The sequence below is a fragment of the Littorina saxatilis genome, linkage group LG10, assembly GCF_037325665.1.
Source record: "Littorina saxatilis isolate snail1 linkage group LG10, US_GU_Lsax_2.0, whole genome shotgun sequence".
Classification (NCBI taxonomy): domain Eukaryota; kingdom Metazoa; phylum Mollusca; class Gastropoda; order Littorinimorpha; family Littorinidae; genus Littorina; species Littorina saxatilis.
Genome location: NC_090254.1, coordinates 32935036 through 32948357, shown reverse-complemented (window position 1 = coordinate 32948357; position 13322 = coordinate 32935036). Strand labels below are relative to the sequence as shown.

General features: G+C 39.2%; 1 protein-coding gene across 2 annotated transcripts; it reads right to left on the bottom strand.

Moving 5' to 3' along the window:
• Positions 1–138: 138 nt before the first annotated feature.
• On the bottom strand, positions 139–12588 carry LOC138978628 (cdc42 homolog). Of its 2 annotated transcripts, none has more exons than XM_070351393.1 (5): positions 12503–12588; positions 8456–8577; positions 7755–7937; positions 5954–6151; positions 139–3535 (listed from the first exon to the last, which is right to left on the bottom strand). In XM_070351393.1, the coding sequence occupies exons 2-5, from the start codon at positions 8558–8560 to the stop codon at positions 3446–3448; spliced, it is 576 nt and encodes a 191-aa protein (XP_070207494.1). In that variant the 5' UTR covers positions 8561–8577; positions 12503–12588; the 3' UTR covers positions 139–3445. The 2 variants fall into 2 exon arrangements, with proteins under 2 accessions (XP_070207494.1, XP_070207492.1); XM_070351391.1 differs by having other exon boundaries at positions 12491–12580.
• Between the last annotated feature and the right edge of the window lie 734 nt (positions 12589–13322).

Genomic DNA, 13322 nt, shown 5'->3' with positions numbered 1-13322 from the left:
GACCTTAGTCTCTAAGCGGTCTTTCACAAAGACTATACCAGTCAACAAACAAAACAAAACAAAACACATCAAACCATGAAATAAAAATGTTCAAATATAAACTAGCAAGCTGCCAAGCACATATAGATGAAACAAAAGTGAATTTACATGTTTTTATTCATGAATAAAGAACAGATTATAAATTTAACTGAGGTCTAAAGAACATAGCATGAGCATGCAACAAGAAAATGTGGTGGGGACATAAACCTACGACGCAAAAAAGGCTGAAAATATGAAAATGACTACATGATAAGAACGGAACAAATTCAGATCCAGTTAAGTCTACCAATGAACATGAACCCTGAAAAACAAACAAAAGGAATCAAAATCAAAAGATCTCAAATCACATGGGTGGGAGCCCAAAATTGTTCCAAGACTGAACTTTTTTTAAGGCCGGGGTCTTTTTATGAATTTAAAAGGGTTTCTCTGGCCTCTCCTGAGTTTAATTCTGATAAATAAGAACCTTGTTGGAGATACAAAAAGTAACAAAAACTAAAAATTTTAGGGACCTGGCAAGCATTAGAAACAACAAAAAGTGCACTATCAGTCCATTTGGCATAACACAGTATGAGATGACTATCAATGAGGGCGCAAAAAAAAAAAAAAAAAAAAGGTCAAAATTTCTCTGAGACGGAAATCCGTCTGAGACGGAGGAACTCCCACCCATGATTAATCATCAAACAAACAAAAACATTTTGTTGGGGGGTGGGGGAAGGTTCTTTCTTTATTTGGTGTTTAACGTCGTTTTCAACCACAAAGGTTATATCGCGACGGGGAAAGGGGGGGAGATGGGATAGAGCCACTTGTTAATTGTTTCTTGTTCACAAAAGCACTAATAAAAAAATTGCTCCAGGGGCCTGCAACGTAGTACAATATATTACCTTACTGGGAGAATGCAAGTTTTCAGCACAAAGGACTTAACATGTGGGGGGATGTGAACAAAGTTGTATGTTAAGCCAGTGACTCCGCTCATGAGAGCTGAAAATTACTCTGAATCTACCCTATACCTACAGCCAAACTCCATCTCAAAACGACCATAATCTCATCAGTAAAATGTAAGAATGCTGCACCCGTGAAAAAATCAAATGCAAAAAGCAGTTTCTCTTGCAATTATACAAAACTACTGATAAGAACAGCGACTACCAGCTATAAACTGTGAGAGTTTCCCAGTCCCACTGAGTGAATCTCGAACAGTCACTCTCCTTTCAGTACGTGACACTACTTCTATGGGGTTAATTCGGGATTATGCCCAACTACCCGAGTATCAACTTTGAAATCCAACTACCCTTTCTTTTCTATGTTTTTAAGTAAAGAATTTCACGGTCATTTTTACACAAGATGAGAACAACGATAAACTAAATAAATACATACAGGAGTTCTTGGGCACAGTGTGAACACAAAGCCTACAGTAAAGACAGAGAAAAAGAAGTACAAAGCAAAGCAAAGATGAGTGAAAGCATGCTGATGCGTGTAGTGTTCGACACGATAATATACAACAATGATGCCGGCAACAGAGTACAAGTGCATACACAAGTAATTGGACAACCAAGTCGTAACTACTGCGAATTTTGAAAAAAAATATACATATGTACATGAACGCTCAACCATGGGTGCAAAAAAAAAGGTAACAGGTTTTTGTATGCAAAATGCGTGCACACGACTCGCCTTCAATACCCCCCGCCCCTCCCTGAACCACCTTACCCCTTAGAAGACGCCCTTCCTTTTAAGACCCTGATCAGACATTTTCAAGACCATGTTTTCTAAGCATATTCTGTTAAGAAAATCTTTCATGCGTGCAAAAAAAAAAGGTATTGACGTGAGCTAGATCATTATCTGCGTCTCTCTGGTTGCTTAGTTACAACTCTTTTACAGAGATTGAAACCTTTTTCAGAGTATAATTTGGTTGCTATCAGAAACTCTCACAGAAAAATTAAAGATAATATTAATAGTCAACAGCGTCTGAGGTGTGACTTCATCCTGTTGCTTTGTGAAGTCTTTCTGACCTTTTGGTTTGTAAAGAAACATCACGCATATTCTAGGAAATAGGACGCTTGAGTGTATTTTGAATTGGTGTGTGTATTTTGAATTAGTGTGCAAGATATGACATAAAGTGATAAAAACATGTTAAAATTGTGTAGTACATGTACTGCTTTGCATTAAGTGTACCTTTCCGACGTAAAGTGATTTTAACAGATGAAAAGTTACTTTTTCTTTAAACGCTTTTACACCAATGCCCGATAAATAATGTGATCTCTCCCTTGCTTATGCAAAGGCAACAAAACTGATGCTGAGATTATCACTTTCCTGTAGGCTATTCTACAAAGCAACACACTTTCAAAGCACTAGGTTAAGTCACAGACCTCAGATTTCAATGTACATACAATTCTGATACTGATCTCACAAAAGAAGCACAAAAAAGCAAAAGCGTAACAAAACTGCAGAACATCCGTGTTTTTTTGTACAAACATGATTTATTCTTTCGGTTAGTAAAACATGTATACCTATGCAATAACAATGACAATTGTAAAGTATTTCAATTATTTGTGTTTCATCCAAGTTTGCTGACTGTTACAATTTTTCTGGTTTTTTTTTGCATTTCCTTACAATTTGATTTGAGCAAAGCTTGTTTGAGATACCTCCACGTTTATAATTGAAAAAAGACAGGCCTGGGGATAATATCTGAAACAAGCAATGATTACATTCTTGCACAAACACAAGTTTGTGCATATAAACAAATAATAAGCATGATACCCTCTGCGAACTCAAGTTGAAGAAAAGTAGACATAAACAGCTTTTATAATATTTCAAATAAAAAATTCTAGTTTAAAACCAGTCCAAAGCTGTTTGTTGACAATCCATCATTTTACTGCAAGAGCAATACAATTTCTTCAATGACTGAAGGCGTTATATGTACTGCCCTTTTCTTTTATTTGTGTGTGTGTGTAGGGGGGGGGGGGGGGGGTGGCACACAGCATATTGGACACAATAACATTCTACATGTAATTGTTAGCAACCTTGCTGCAATATAAGCCTTTTAAATAATGACTGACTTGAGGACAAATAAGGAAACAACCGAAGATGAAGGAGAAAAAATCAAAGCAATCCCTTGATTACAGTGAGAGAAACGAGCAGATTAATACAAGCAACATTGGTCCTTCTAGACTGACACCATGTTCACAATTCCATGATGTTTCAAACTTTTAGTGTTTTGTTTAAAAACAAAATAAGAAGTTGGGTGGGGGAAACGGGGTATCTTGATTATGATGATCACTGCAACCACATTTCGACTAAGCCAAAATTCTGTGTAATGTATGGTGGTATTTTGCTGCTCCTCATTTCAGTGATTGCGACTAAAGGAAAGAAAGTCTTGTTGATCCGCGGAGTGAAATAGGCTGGCACGGCAGTCTCACAGAATGACGCACTTCTTTTTCTTGGGGGGCTCTGGGGGCTCCAAGGCAGCTAGGATGGCTTCGTCGAATACATTCTTCAGACCTTTCTGGAAACAGAAACACACTAGTTTTACAATGACACTTTTTCAGTCTTCATGGGAACATACACACCCACACACACACCAATGCACGCACACAAACACACCTAAGCATACTCACACACATGCATACACACACACACACAAACTGACACACACACACATACTCAGCTACAACAAACTTATTCTGCTGTGAAACTCAAACACAAATACCACACCTTTTTTTTGGTCAACTTGTTCATTCTCAATTATCGGAAGCATGAAATTTTTTCAATAATTTTTTCTTCCCCGAAAATCTGACCTTTACTTTTTGCAAAGGTCAACATGAAATCCTTTCAACAACAAAATGTGAAGTCCAATCGCTGTACTCTAACATACAACAGCCCGGTAGCTCAGTTGGTAGAGCACTGGACTTGTGATCGGAAGGTCGCAGGTTCGAATTCGGGCCGGGACGGACACGGGTCAACTTTATGTGCAGACCCAGAGACGGAAGCCATGTCCCACCCCCGTGTCATCACAATGGCACGAAAAAGACCTTGGTCATTCTGCCATAAGTGCAGGTGGCTGAATACACCTAAACACGCAGACACCTGGGTAGCGCGACTCCGTTGCTGCTAGCTTTCCACTGGGAGGAAGCGACCCGAATTTCCCACCGATGGGACAATAAAGTAATGAAAGTAATGAAAAAAATGAAAATGAAATGAAATAAAAGTACTTCTGTTTGCACAGGCTCACTTTATCAGACAACTAAACTTTTACTAAAATAAAACTCATGCACAGCACAAGTTTGGCAAAACAAGCCTAAAAGTAAAACTGAAAGAAATAATTGTTGAAAAGTTGACCTTCCCACTGATAAAACTTGTTCACCTTGGACTTTTGTTTTATTTCGACAGCTGCAGGCTACAAAACTCCAAAAATTCAGACACTAATAACAGTTGAAACTTTCAAGCATTTTCATTTTATATGATGTGACAAAAGGCAACAGTCTGATACTGATACTGATAGTGATAGGAAGACAATCTATTCTAACACAGCACAGAACCTCCAGTAATAGAAACACAACACAGCAACGTTAAAACACTGTCAAGGGTCTGTGTGTGAGCACAGGAAGTTAATTCCTTAATGTGGAGTATTCACACTTGTCAGATAAAGACAGAAGTGTCCTGTCCTAGTTATAGAGGAAATAAAAGACAACCGTGGTCTAAAAACTACACTCTTCCCTCACATTGAACAGATACCTTCCTCTTTACCTTTCAACTTTTTCTAACGAGAACAGTGTGCACAACACACAATTTCCTTGGACTAGTGGGAACAGTCAGTCACAAACGGAAGTATACTTTGCTACAGTACTCATTATAGCCTGGGTACCACAACTTTTTTTCTAGGTCAGGTGTTCATCCTTCAATTCCTATAATTCCAGAACTTTATTTCAAAGATTAGAAGTTAAAACTAACAAGACACACATGCACAGATTCTGTCTCTGTCTTCCCCTCCTCAGTAATGAACAGATGAACATTCTCAAACACATGCCACATCAACAGAGAGATATGTAAACCCCCGTACACCAGCGATGAAAACGGAAAATAACCAAAAAGGAGACTGGTTCCGCGTACCTCACTTACTCTATTAATCATGTCATATGCATTTAGAGCGCTTACTTCCCTTTGTTAGTCAGATCCCTGAAACTAGTTCAGCTTTTCATACTTATAACCAGAAGGAGTAAAGAATTTCATCTCTGATACAAGGCACACAGTCTCTTGTAAAAAGAACCGACCGTACTTTCGGGACTATAAGACCCAACTTTTTCCTCATAAAAACACACTAGTAACCAGGTTAGGCACGTTTATATCTATAATCAATAATTCGGCACGTTACTGCCTTCTTCGGGATGGCAACATCCAACTTTTTTTCGTCAACTTGAACCCCTGAGCCCCGTTGACCGGTATCGCCTTATGTAAGGCTAAAGACGAGTACACATGTACCCGCATCTCTTTTCAAAGAAACATAACACTCCCTCTCTTGTGATATGCATGTTTCTGCTACTTTCAACCTGGCCGAGTTTCCTCTCAAATATCAAAGGAGTGGTCTTATTGGTAAAACTCGGTCATTGATCCCAAACAAGAATGTCAGTGTCTGTAAACTGGGGCAAGCAGCTGGTCTCAGCTGACAAGTATGGGTCATTGACCCGAGGTCACCAGGTCAACGAGCTATTACAATGCACCTGCCTTTGATCTCAACCGCACATCCCCAGCAAAAATATTTCCACTCTGTATTCTTCCTTTGATGTGTGGCCAATACACTAGAAGCAACTATTGTGTGGATTTTTCTGAATTTTACCTTAAAAGTGGGGGCTGCGCCCTTTATAACAAAGCGCCTAATAGTCCTGAAAATACCCCCCAAAACTTTAACAACAGTACCACCACCAACCTGTGTCAGCGCAGAGCACTCGACGTATTTGACAGCGCGCAGTTCTCGTGCCAGCTTTTCTCCGGCGTCCTGCGTGATGGGCTTCTGTTTGTTCTTGGCCAGCTTCTCCACGGTGGCTGCGTCGTCTCTCAAGTCGATCTGCGTTCCCACTAGCAGGAACGGCGTCTTCTGACAGTGATGCGTGATCTCTGGTACCCACTGTTGACACCATGCAATCGTTATAATAATTATATAATAATAATAATAAATGAGCATTTATATAGCGCAACATCATAACTTTACAATTATGCTCTTTGCGCTTGACACATTTAACATTAAAACACAGTTATACAAGCATTTACATCTAAATTAAATAAAAATTATAATGAATAGCTTTTCTATAGCGCGAGTCCCAGCACTTGGCAGTAGATGACTGTGAGTCGTCTCGTCCACAGTGATAATTTAATAGAAATATATCAGGAGCCCACGTCGGTGTTTTAGCTCTAGTGCCCCATATCACTTTTTAACCAATCAGAGCTGATTCTAGATGACCCGCTAAATGTTATAACTGTCAGGCTGCAACCCTTTTTGTTTATCACTCTTAAAAATTACAAAGACAAAACTATAAAAGTATAAGATAAAAGTATAAGATGGCATAGAGTCCTGTGAGGTTACCCCATGAAAATTCCGGTCTGAGAAAACAGGGTCTTAAAAGGGAGGGAGCCTTACATTTTTAAAAGATAAGATTTCATATAGTCCTGTGAGGTTGCCCCAATGAAAATCCAGACTGCTTTCTCATTGGGAAAAGCGAGCTGCCATACAGTACGGCGCTACCCTTTGTTTTCCTTTTCCTGCACTGCATGTGTTTAGGCAACAACAACAAAAATAGTCTGTTTACGGTAACCCGACCGACCCTATTTTTTTCGCACGACCCTAGGCTTTTTTTTGGCATTTGGGGGAGAAAAAAAAAGCAAAATAACGTAAAAATATGGTTTTTTGGGAGAAAAAAAAAAAAAAATCCCGACCTACCGACCCTATTTTTTTGGCCTATGTTACCGTAAACAGACCTAATTTTTTTTGGCCTTACTCATGTTTCCAAGCTCTGGGACTTTTACCGTGAGCTTGGGATCTTTATTGTGCACATGCCTGTACACAGAGGTGTAGTTTCTCTACAGTTATTCAGCTTTTTTCTTCAGCATCTGCATAGTGTATACATACATGTGCTAATGCACAAGGTTATGGTCTTCAGTCCCCAAGTCAAAGTTTATAAGAGGGTAAATGCAACAACTTTAACAAGTAAATAATCCCTGAAAAGGGACAGATTAGGGTAGGTCATCCACAAGTTTCTTGCTTCACATTACATTGCAATAGACATCCAACTTCTTGCTTAACACTACAATAAGCAAAGGGGGACACCATTCCTAACTTAAGCAAAGATGAATGGAATAGGTTGCTAGGTATCTTCACTACTGTGACTACAGTACTCTACTAAAATTAGCATGAACGATAGAGATTGCGTATGTCTGCATAACATCTTTAAAACAGTTTATTTCCTAAAATACTGGAAGACTGATAGTGACAAAGACAGGGTCAAGCAAATATTATTGGTACATTTAAAACTAAATAAGCTCTGCACTGATTAACCCAACAATTCTTCATGTGATTATTTTCATGTTGGTTAGACCTAAGCTTTACTACTGGCCGTATAAAATTTCATCTCACACGGCATCACTGCAGAGCGCCTAGAACTGTACCCACGGAATATGCGCGATATAAGCCTCATTGATTGATTGATTTACTACACAAGAAAAACAACACATACCTTTTCTCTGACGTTTTCAAAGGAAGAAGGAGAAACTACGGAGAAGCAGACTAGAAAGACATCTGTCTGTGGATAGCTGAGGGGTCGCAATCTGTCGTAATCTTCCTGCCCAGCGGTGTCAAACAAGCCTAGCGTGTAGGGCTCGCCCCCGATCATAACTGTCACTGCATAGTTGTCAAAGACCTGAAGACAGATAATGCACAATCATTAGGACTGTATCTTTACAAATTAAATGCAAAGAGTGCAATCTACTGCTGAAAGCCTTTGGCTTTACAATCATAGATTATAATATTAATAAAGGGTACCTCCTTTTAGGCTGTTTCTGAACTGTAGCAACTAGCACACTTGTGGCTCCTGTGTGTATTTAATGTGAAACTTAATAGCAGAGAAGTGGATAAGTGCATATTACAAGTACATGTAGCTGACAAAACGTCTTTTTGAATTTTAAACAAAAGAAACCACACTTTAATTTTAAGAAATATTGAAAATGCAAGGTCTGATGTAGTGTAATTGTAACTACCAACTGTACTTAATTCAAATAACAAAAATAATTGACACTCAAAAAATGTGTGTGTGACTGTTTGAGAGAGAGAGAGAGAGAGAGAGAGAGAGAGAGAGAGAGAGAGAGAGAGAGAGAGAGAGTGAAGCAGAGAGACATAGGGCTGAGGCTTTGAATCATTCCCCATGGAAGCATTACTTACTGTAGGTACATATTCTGAAGGGAATTTGTTGGTTGTGTATGAGATGAGGAGGCAGGTTTTACCCACTGCTCCGTCCCCTACCACCACACACTTTATCGTCTGCATCTTGCCGCTTCAACGTCCTGAAACATACAACACATCACACTTGATAAAATTAAAAAGAGACAAAAAAACACCACCTGGCTCTAAAAGCCCTGAGGGTAAAGCCTGTCCTCAAATGAGCCCGAATTATACTGCAGGTAGTCGACTTCGTCCAGTTAAGCCTTAAGGACAGACTTTGGGAGTTGTAATAATGTCAGAACACACCAGGAACACCTCAAGTCAAATTAGTGTATTAGAGCTTAGTTATTCCTATTTGAAATGGCTGTGTTTGGGTTGCATCTCAACACAAACTGTGATCTCTCTTTTTGAGGCGGCCGGCGAATAAAATTCATTAAAAATAAATTGACCAGGCATTGGTTTAACTAAGTCCGATTAACTTCCCCAAATGTCCAATCATTATAACCACGTCGGTCAGATATCCTATAATTTTAAGCCGAGCACGGTCATTGTCCGATAAAAGTTCCATTCCCTCGGCCAGCGTGTCACATGTTTTTGTTAGCTTTTGTTCGACACAAATCAACCCACAGTCCCTGAGTGCTCTCGCCATACACCTTACATGTGCACTGAAGTTGCATCACCAGTGATGTACATTTTAGTCGGTCTCCGGTCTCTGACCGATCCAATATCCCCAGGACCTATAGCTTTAACCCCAGCAGGACACAGGTCCGATTAACCTACAGAAGAAGTGGTCAAGGGTCCGATCGTTTTTGACAATGAAGCGGACATGCGGACTGTTCAATTTTCAAGAGGAAAGCTTGTTTTGGTTTTGCCAAGCGGAAGTAAACACTGCGTGAGGAAAGCTGGTTTCGGTTTTGCCAAGCGAAAGTATGCACCGCGTGTGACCAGTGTTTGTTGAGTGAACGAGGCACCATATGGGATCTGATTCTTTGAATTAATTTATCCTCAAGTTGGATCAAGAAGAAAAAAAGAAAACCGAACCCATATGGTGCCTCGAGTGCATTCATTGGCTCAGCAATAAATCGTTTAAACCAATGGGAACAAACCGTGCATGTTCCCACATGCGCAAGGCATTACTTTTCGTCATAATATCCGGAAAAAACGTTGTGCGTTCGAACGAAAATTAAACGAAAGAGAAACGACATGGGTCCGAAAAAAAAGCTCAAAGCAGATAAAAATCAGCAGATGTACAATTGATGTCCATGCTGCGTTCGCCAGCCACTGTGGCTTCAGCTGAACCAACAACAACGTCAACCGAGAACAAACTCGTCGAAGTGGAGAGTGATGGTGACAGTCGCGGAAGGTGGAAGAATTTAAACTGAAAAATCTTTTTAAATGCGGTTTTACGAGTCGTGTTTTTGTCCTATTGAAATTGCAATCTCAGGACACTGTGTCCTATTGATTTTCAGTCTTCAGGACAACTGTCCTAAAGGCTGCTAGAAAAATGTACATCACTGCATCACTGTTTGCGGTATGATCCGTTTTGGTTCACCTGCCTGGGCTTTGTGCGACTAAAAGCCTCCCTGTCTCACAGCAGTAAAAGAAAAGGAATCTGGACACTCTCAAGCTGTCCAGCGTAGAACTGAGGTCTAAAGGTAGTATTAGTAAAGTACATAGCGTGGTCATGGGACTAGAAAATATGTTGGAGGCATCAGTTGATCAACCTCTGACTCTGAGTCTGAAAAAAAAGAGGCTGGAAAGTATGAAAATGATGAAATGATAAGAGAAGAACAGCCTGAAAAATTAGGTCTTAAAGTTAAATAGCCAAGTTAAAAAGGAGGGAGTCTTAAACTTAAAGGTTCAAGGATTGAGTGAAGTGAAGACAGAAGAGTAGAAGTATAAACTATGGCAGGTTTCACAGTATTGCTTTGGTCACTGGATCGAAAGTTAGTATGCTTATCATTTCTGTTTTAGATTGCATTGTGTAACATGCTTGGTATATTTTTGCTTGTGGTGGAATAAAGACATAGAAAAAAACAATGTCAGCGCATTTTGTGTTGTTTGTGCTTTGTTACGATCTAAAATAACATTGCTATCGTTCAATTTGCGACAGACGTGATTTCCCGATTTTTACCATCACGTAATCATGAGACACGAAAAGTATCAACCCACACAGGTTTTAAAATCAAGACCTGATAATTGTTTGAAAGGAATGCAATTCGAGTCATAATCATATAAACATTTTTAAAAAAACAAATTTTTATTACTTTATCGTGACGTCGAAAATCACCGCTCCTGCTCGAAAGCGTCGGTCGGGAGAAATACGCCACGACGGGAAACCAATTTACCTCCTAGTTTTTGCATACGCACTATTTTCTTCCACAAACATATGTTTTTGTGTGTAAATAAACATACAGAACAGAATTACGGTAATGGAAATGTCAAATTCTTGTTTTGGAACTGAAAACGAACATTGCTATCGTTATCCAGGGGGCGTCGGGTGAAAAAAAACCCGATAGCAATTTTTTTTTAGTTGAGGTTATTGTCCCGTTTTTACAGTTAAGACCTTGACACGTATTCCTACGCACGCGCCATTTTGAACTCGTTCGACTGATGATGCATTTTGCTGCTAAGTTTGCTTTGTTCTCTTTAAAAACTGAATGAAAGTGTGTCTGTCGCCAACGATAGCGTTTTCCAACGATCGCGATGCACTCATTTCAGGCAGTTTAACGCTTGTTTTGTGCTGAAAAGGTTGTTAATTTGCATTCGCTTTGATAGATAGCATGAAGGATTGTACTGGGTTTGAACTTACGCTCGTGATGGTTCCACTCTCTTCTCAAATTCGATCGTAGGGTAAGAAAAATGCTGGAGGTGGCGAAATTGCGCTATCGTTGGAATTTTGCCATGAGAGTCAAGTTTGGTTCAGCGCTATCGTTTTAAGCCTTTTTATAATGTAAATATTAATCAGATTTCATTTATTAAGCTCAATAGCAATACTGTTAAACAACTTAAAGTGTATGTAGACCATAAATTTTGCTTTTGCCAATGGCTGTGTGTCTTCAGAAACTGTTTATAATTTGGTCAAATTTAGGGGGGGGGGTCATATCGGTGCTTATATGTCAGCTGACAGGTGTCCGCTATCCCTGATAGGGATTTTTTTGCATTCATTAATGATTAAACTTGCAAATAAATACATTTTTTTTAACTGTATTAAATGTTTGTTATTGTTGTGAAAATGTGAGGTGGTGTGATGAAAACCGTGAAACCTGCCCTATAACTTTGCTTCTAATTTGCACAGCCTGGTCATTCTCATTACATTAAAATCCTAGAAAAACACACCCTTTAAAAAAAAGCAAAGGAATAAGAAGTAGGCTATAGTATCAGTGTACACAGGTACACGAATAACAGCTGCAGCTACTTGGTAAACCGGATAAAGTCGGAAAAAGCAGATCCTGACTTCCACCTGACTTCCTGAGACTTAAAACAGAACTTGGAACTCTCAAAAAGTCAAATATGTACAGCCCCACTTTCGTGATTTTTGTCACAGGTGTCACAAGCTGACTTTAAATGAAACACCGACTTGGGCTCCTGATACATTTCTATCAAATTATCACTGTGGACGAGACGACTCACAGTCATATATCTACTCATTCAACTCAAATTGAGTGAACGACCGACAGACAAGGAGTAAAACAGGAAGTTAGTATCTGCTAACACTTGACGGTCTGAAATCATTTGTTGTGCACAGCAATTCAGCTGCAGCTGAGCGAAATGAAGCGCACGTTATCAAGCTTATAAACAACCGCGCAAAATTACGCATGCATTTCTAAAACTCATTCTAACTAACCGGGAAAACTGCAAAAAAAAGATGGAAATCCAAGCAACGAGCGGCCATTTTTATCAGACCGCCTGATGGGCGCAGCCGCCGAGTATGAAAAATCGCTCTTTTACGCATAGATCACAGCATTTTTTAAAACCCTACCCTCTAGAAAGAGAGAATAAGCATATAACCGTTCAAAAAGACCTATATTATACCTGAAAACTTACGGTTTCCGCTATGGGCGTTACTGTCGACTCCAACTATTTTCTGTCGATATTCCAACCGGAAGCAAGAGTCATCGGTTACAGGACATGCGCACATTTTCATGATGTCACGAGTCGGTTAAAAATAGAACTGCTTGACTACTTCAGTGGGGCCATAGACAATTTGGTCTATGAGTGGGACAAAGGTGTTCAATACAACTTCACCCGAGCAGAACAAGATAACTTTTTCTGCCATTTTCCTCCGTTAATCAAAAAGAAACAAGTCGCGTAAGGCGAAAATACAATATTTAGTCAAGTAGCTGCCATTTTTCAGCAAGACCGTATACTCGTAGCATCGTCAGTCCACCGCTCACGGCAAAGGCAGTGAAATTGACAAGAAGAGCGGGGTAGTAGTTGCGCTAAGAAGGATAGCACGCTTTTCTGTACCTCTCTTTGTTTTAACTTTCTGAGCGTGTTTTTAATCCAAACATATCATATCTATATGTTTTTGGAATCAGGAACCGACAAGGAATAAGATGAAAGTGTTTTTAAATTGATTTGGACAATTTAATTTTGATAATAATTTTTATATATTTAATTTTCAGAGCTTGTTTTTAATCCGAATATAACATATTTATATGTTTTTGGAATCAGCAAATGATGGAGAATAAGATAAACGTAAATTTGGATCGTTTTATAAAATTTTTTTTTTTTTACAATTTTCCGATTTTTAATGACCAAAGTCATTAATTAATTTTTAAGCCACCAAGCTGAAATGCAATACCGAACCCCGGGCTTCGTCGAAGATTACTTGACCAAAATTTCAACCAATTTGGTTGAAAAA

What these genes read in the sequence shown, in the direction of transcription:
- LOC138978628 (XM_070351393.1), bottom strand. Translation starts at nt 8,560, where the DNA reads ATGCAGACGATAAAGTGTGTGGTGGTAGGGGACGGAGCAGTGGGTAAA. An exon ending in TTGAAAACGTCAGAGAAAAG is followed by an intron (nt 6,152 to 7,754) that starts GTATGTGTTGTT and finishes TGGTGTCAACAG; the next exon opens with TGGGTACCAGAGATCACGCA. An exon ending in AGTGCTCTGCGCTGACACAG is followed by an intron (nt 3,536 to 5,953) that starts GTTGGTGGTGGT and finishes TTCTGTTTCCAG; the next exon opens with AAAGGTCTGAAGAATGTATT.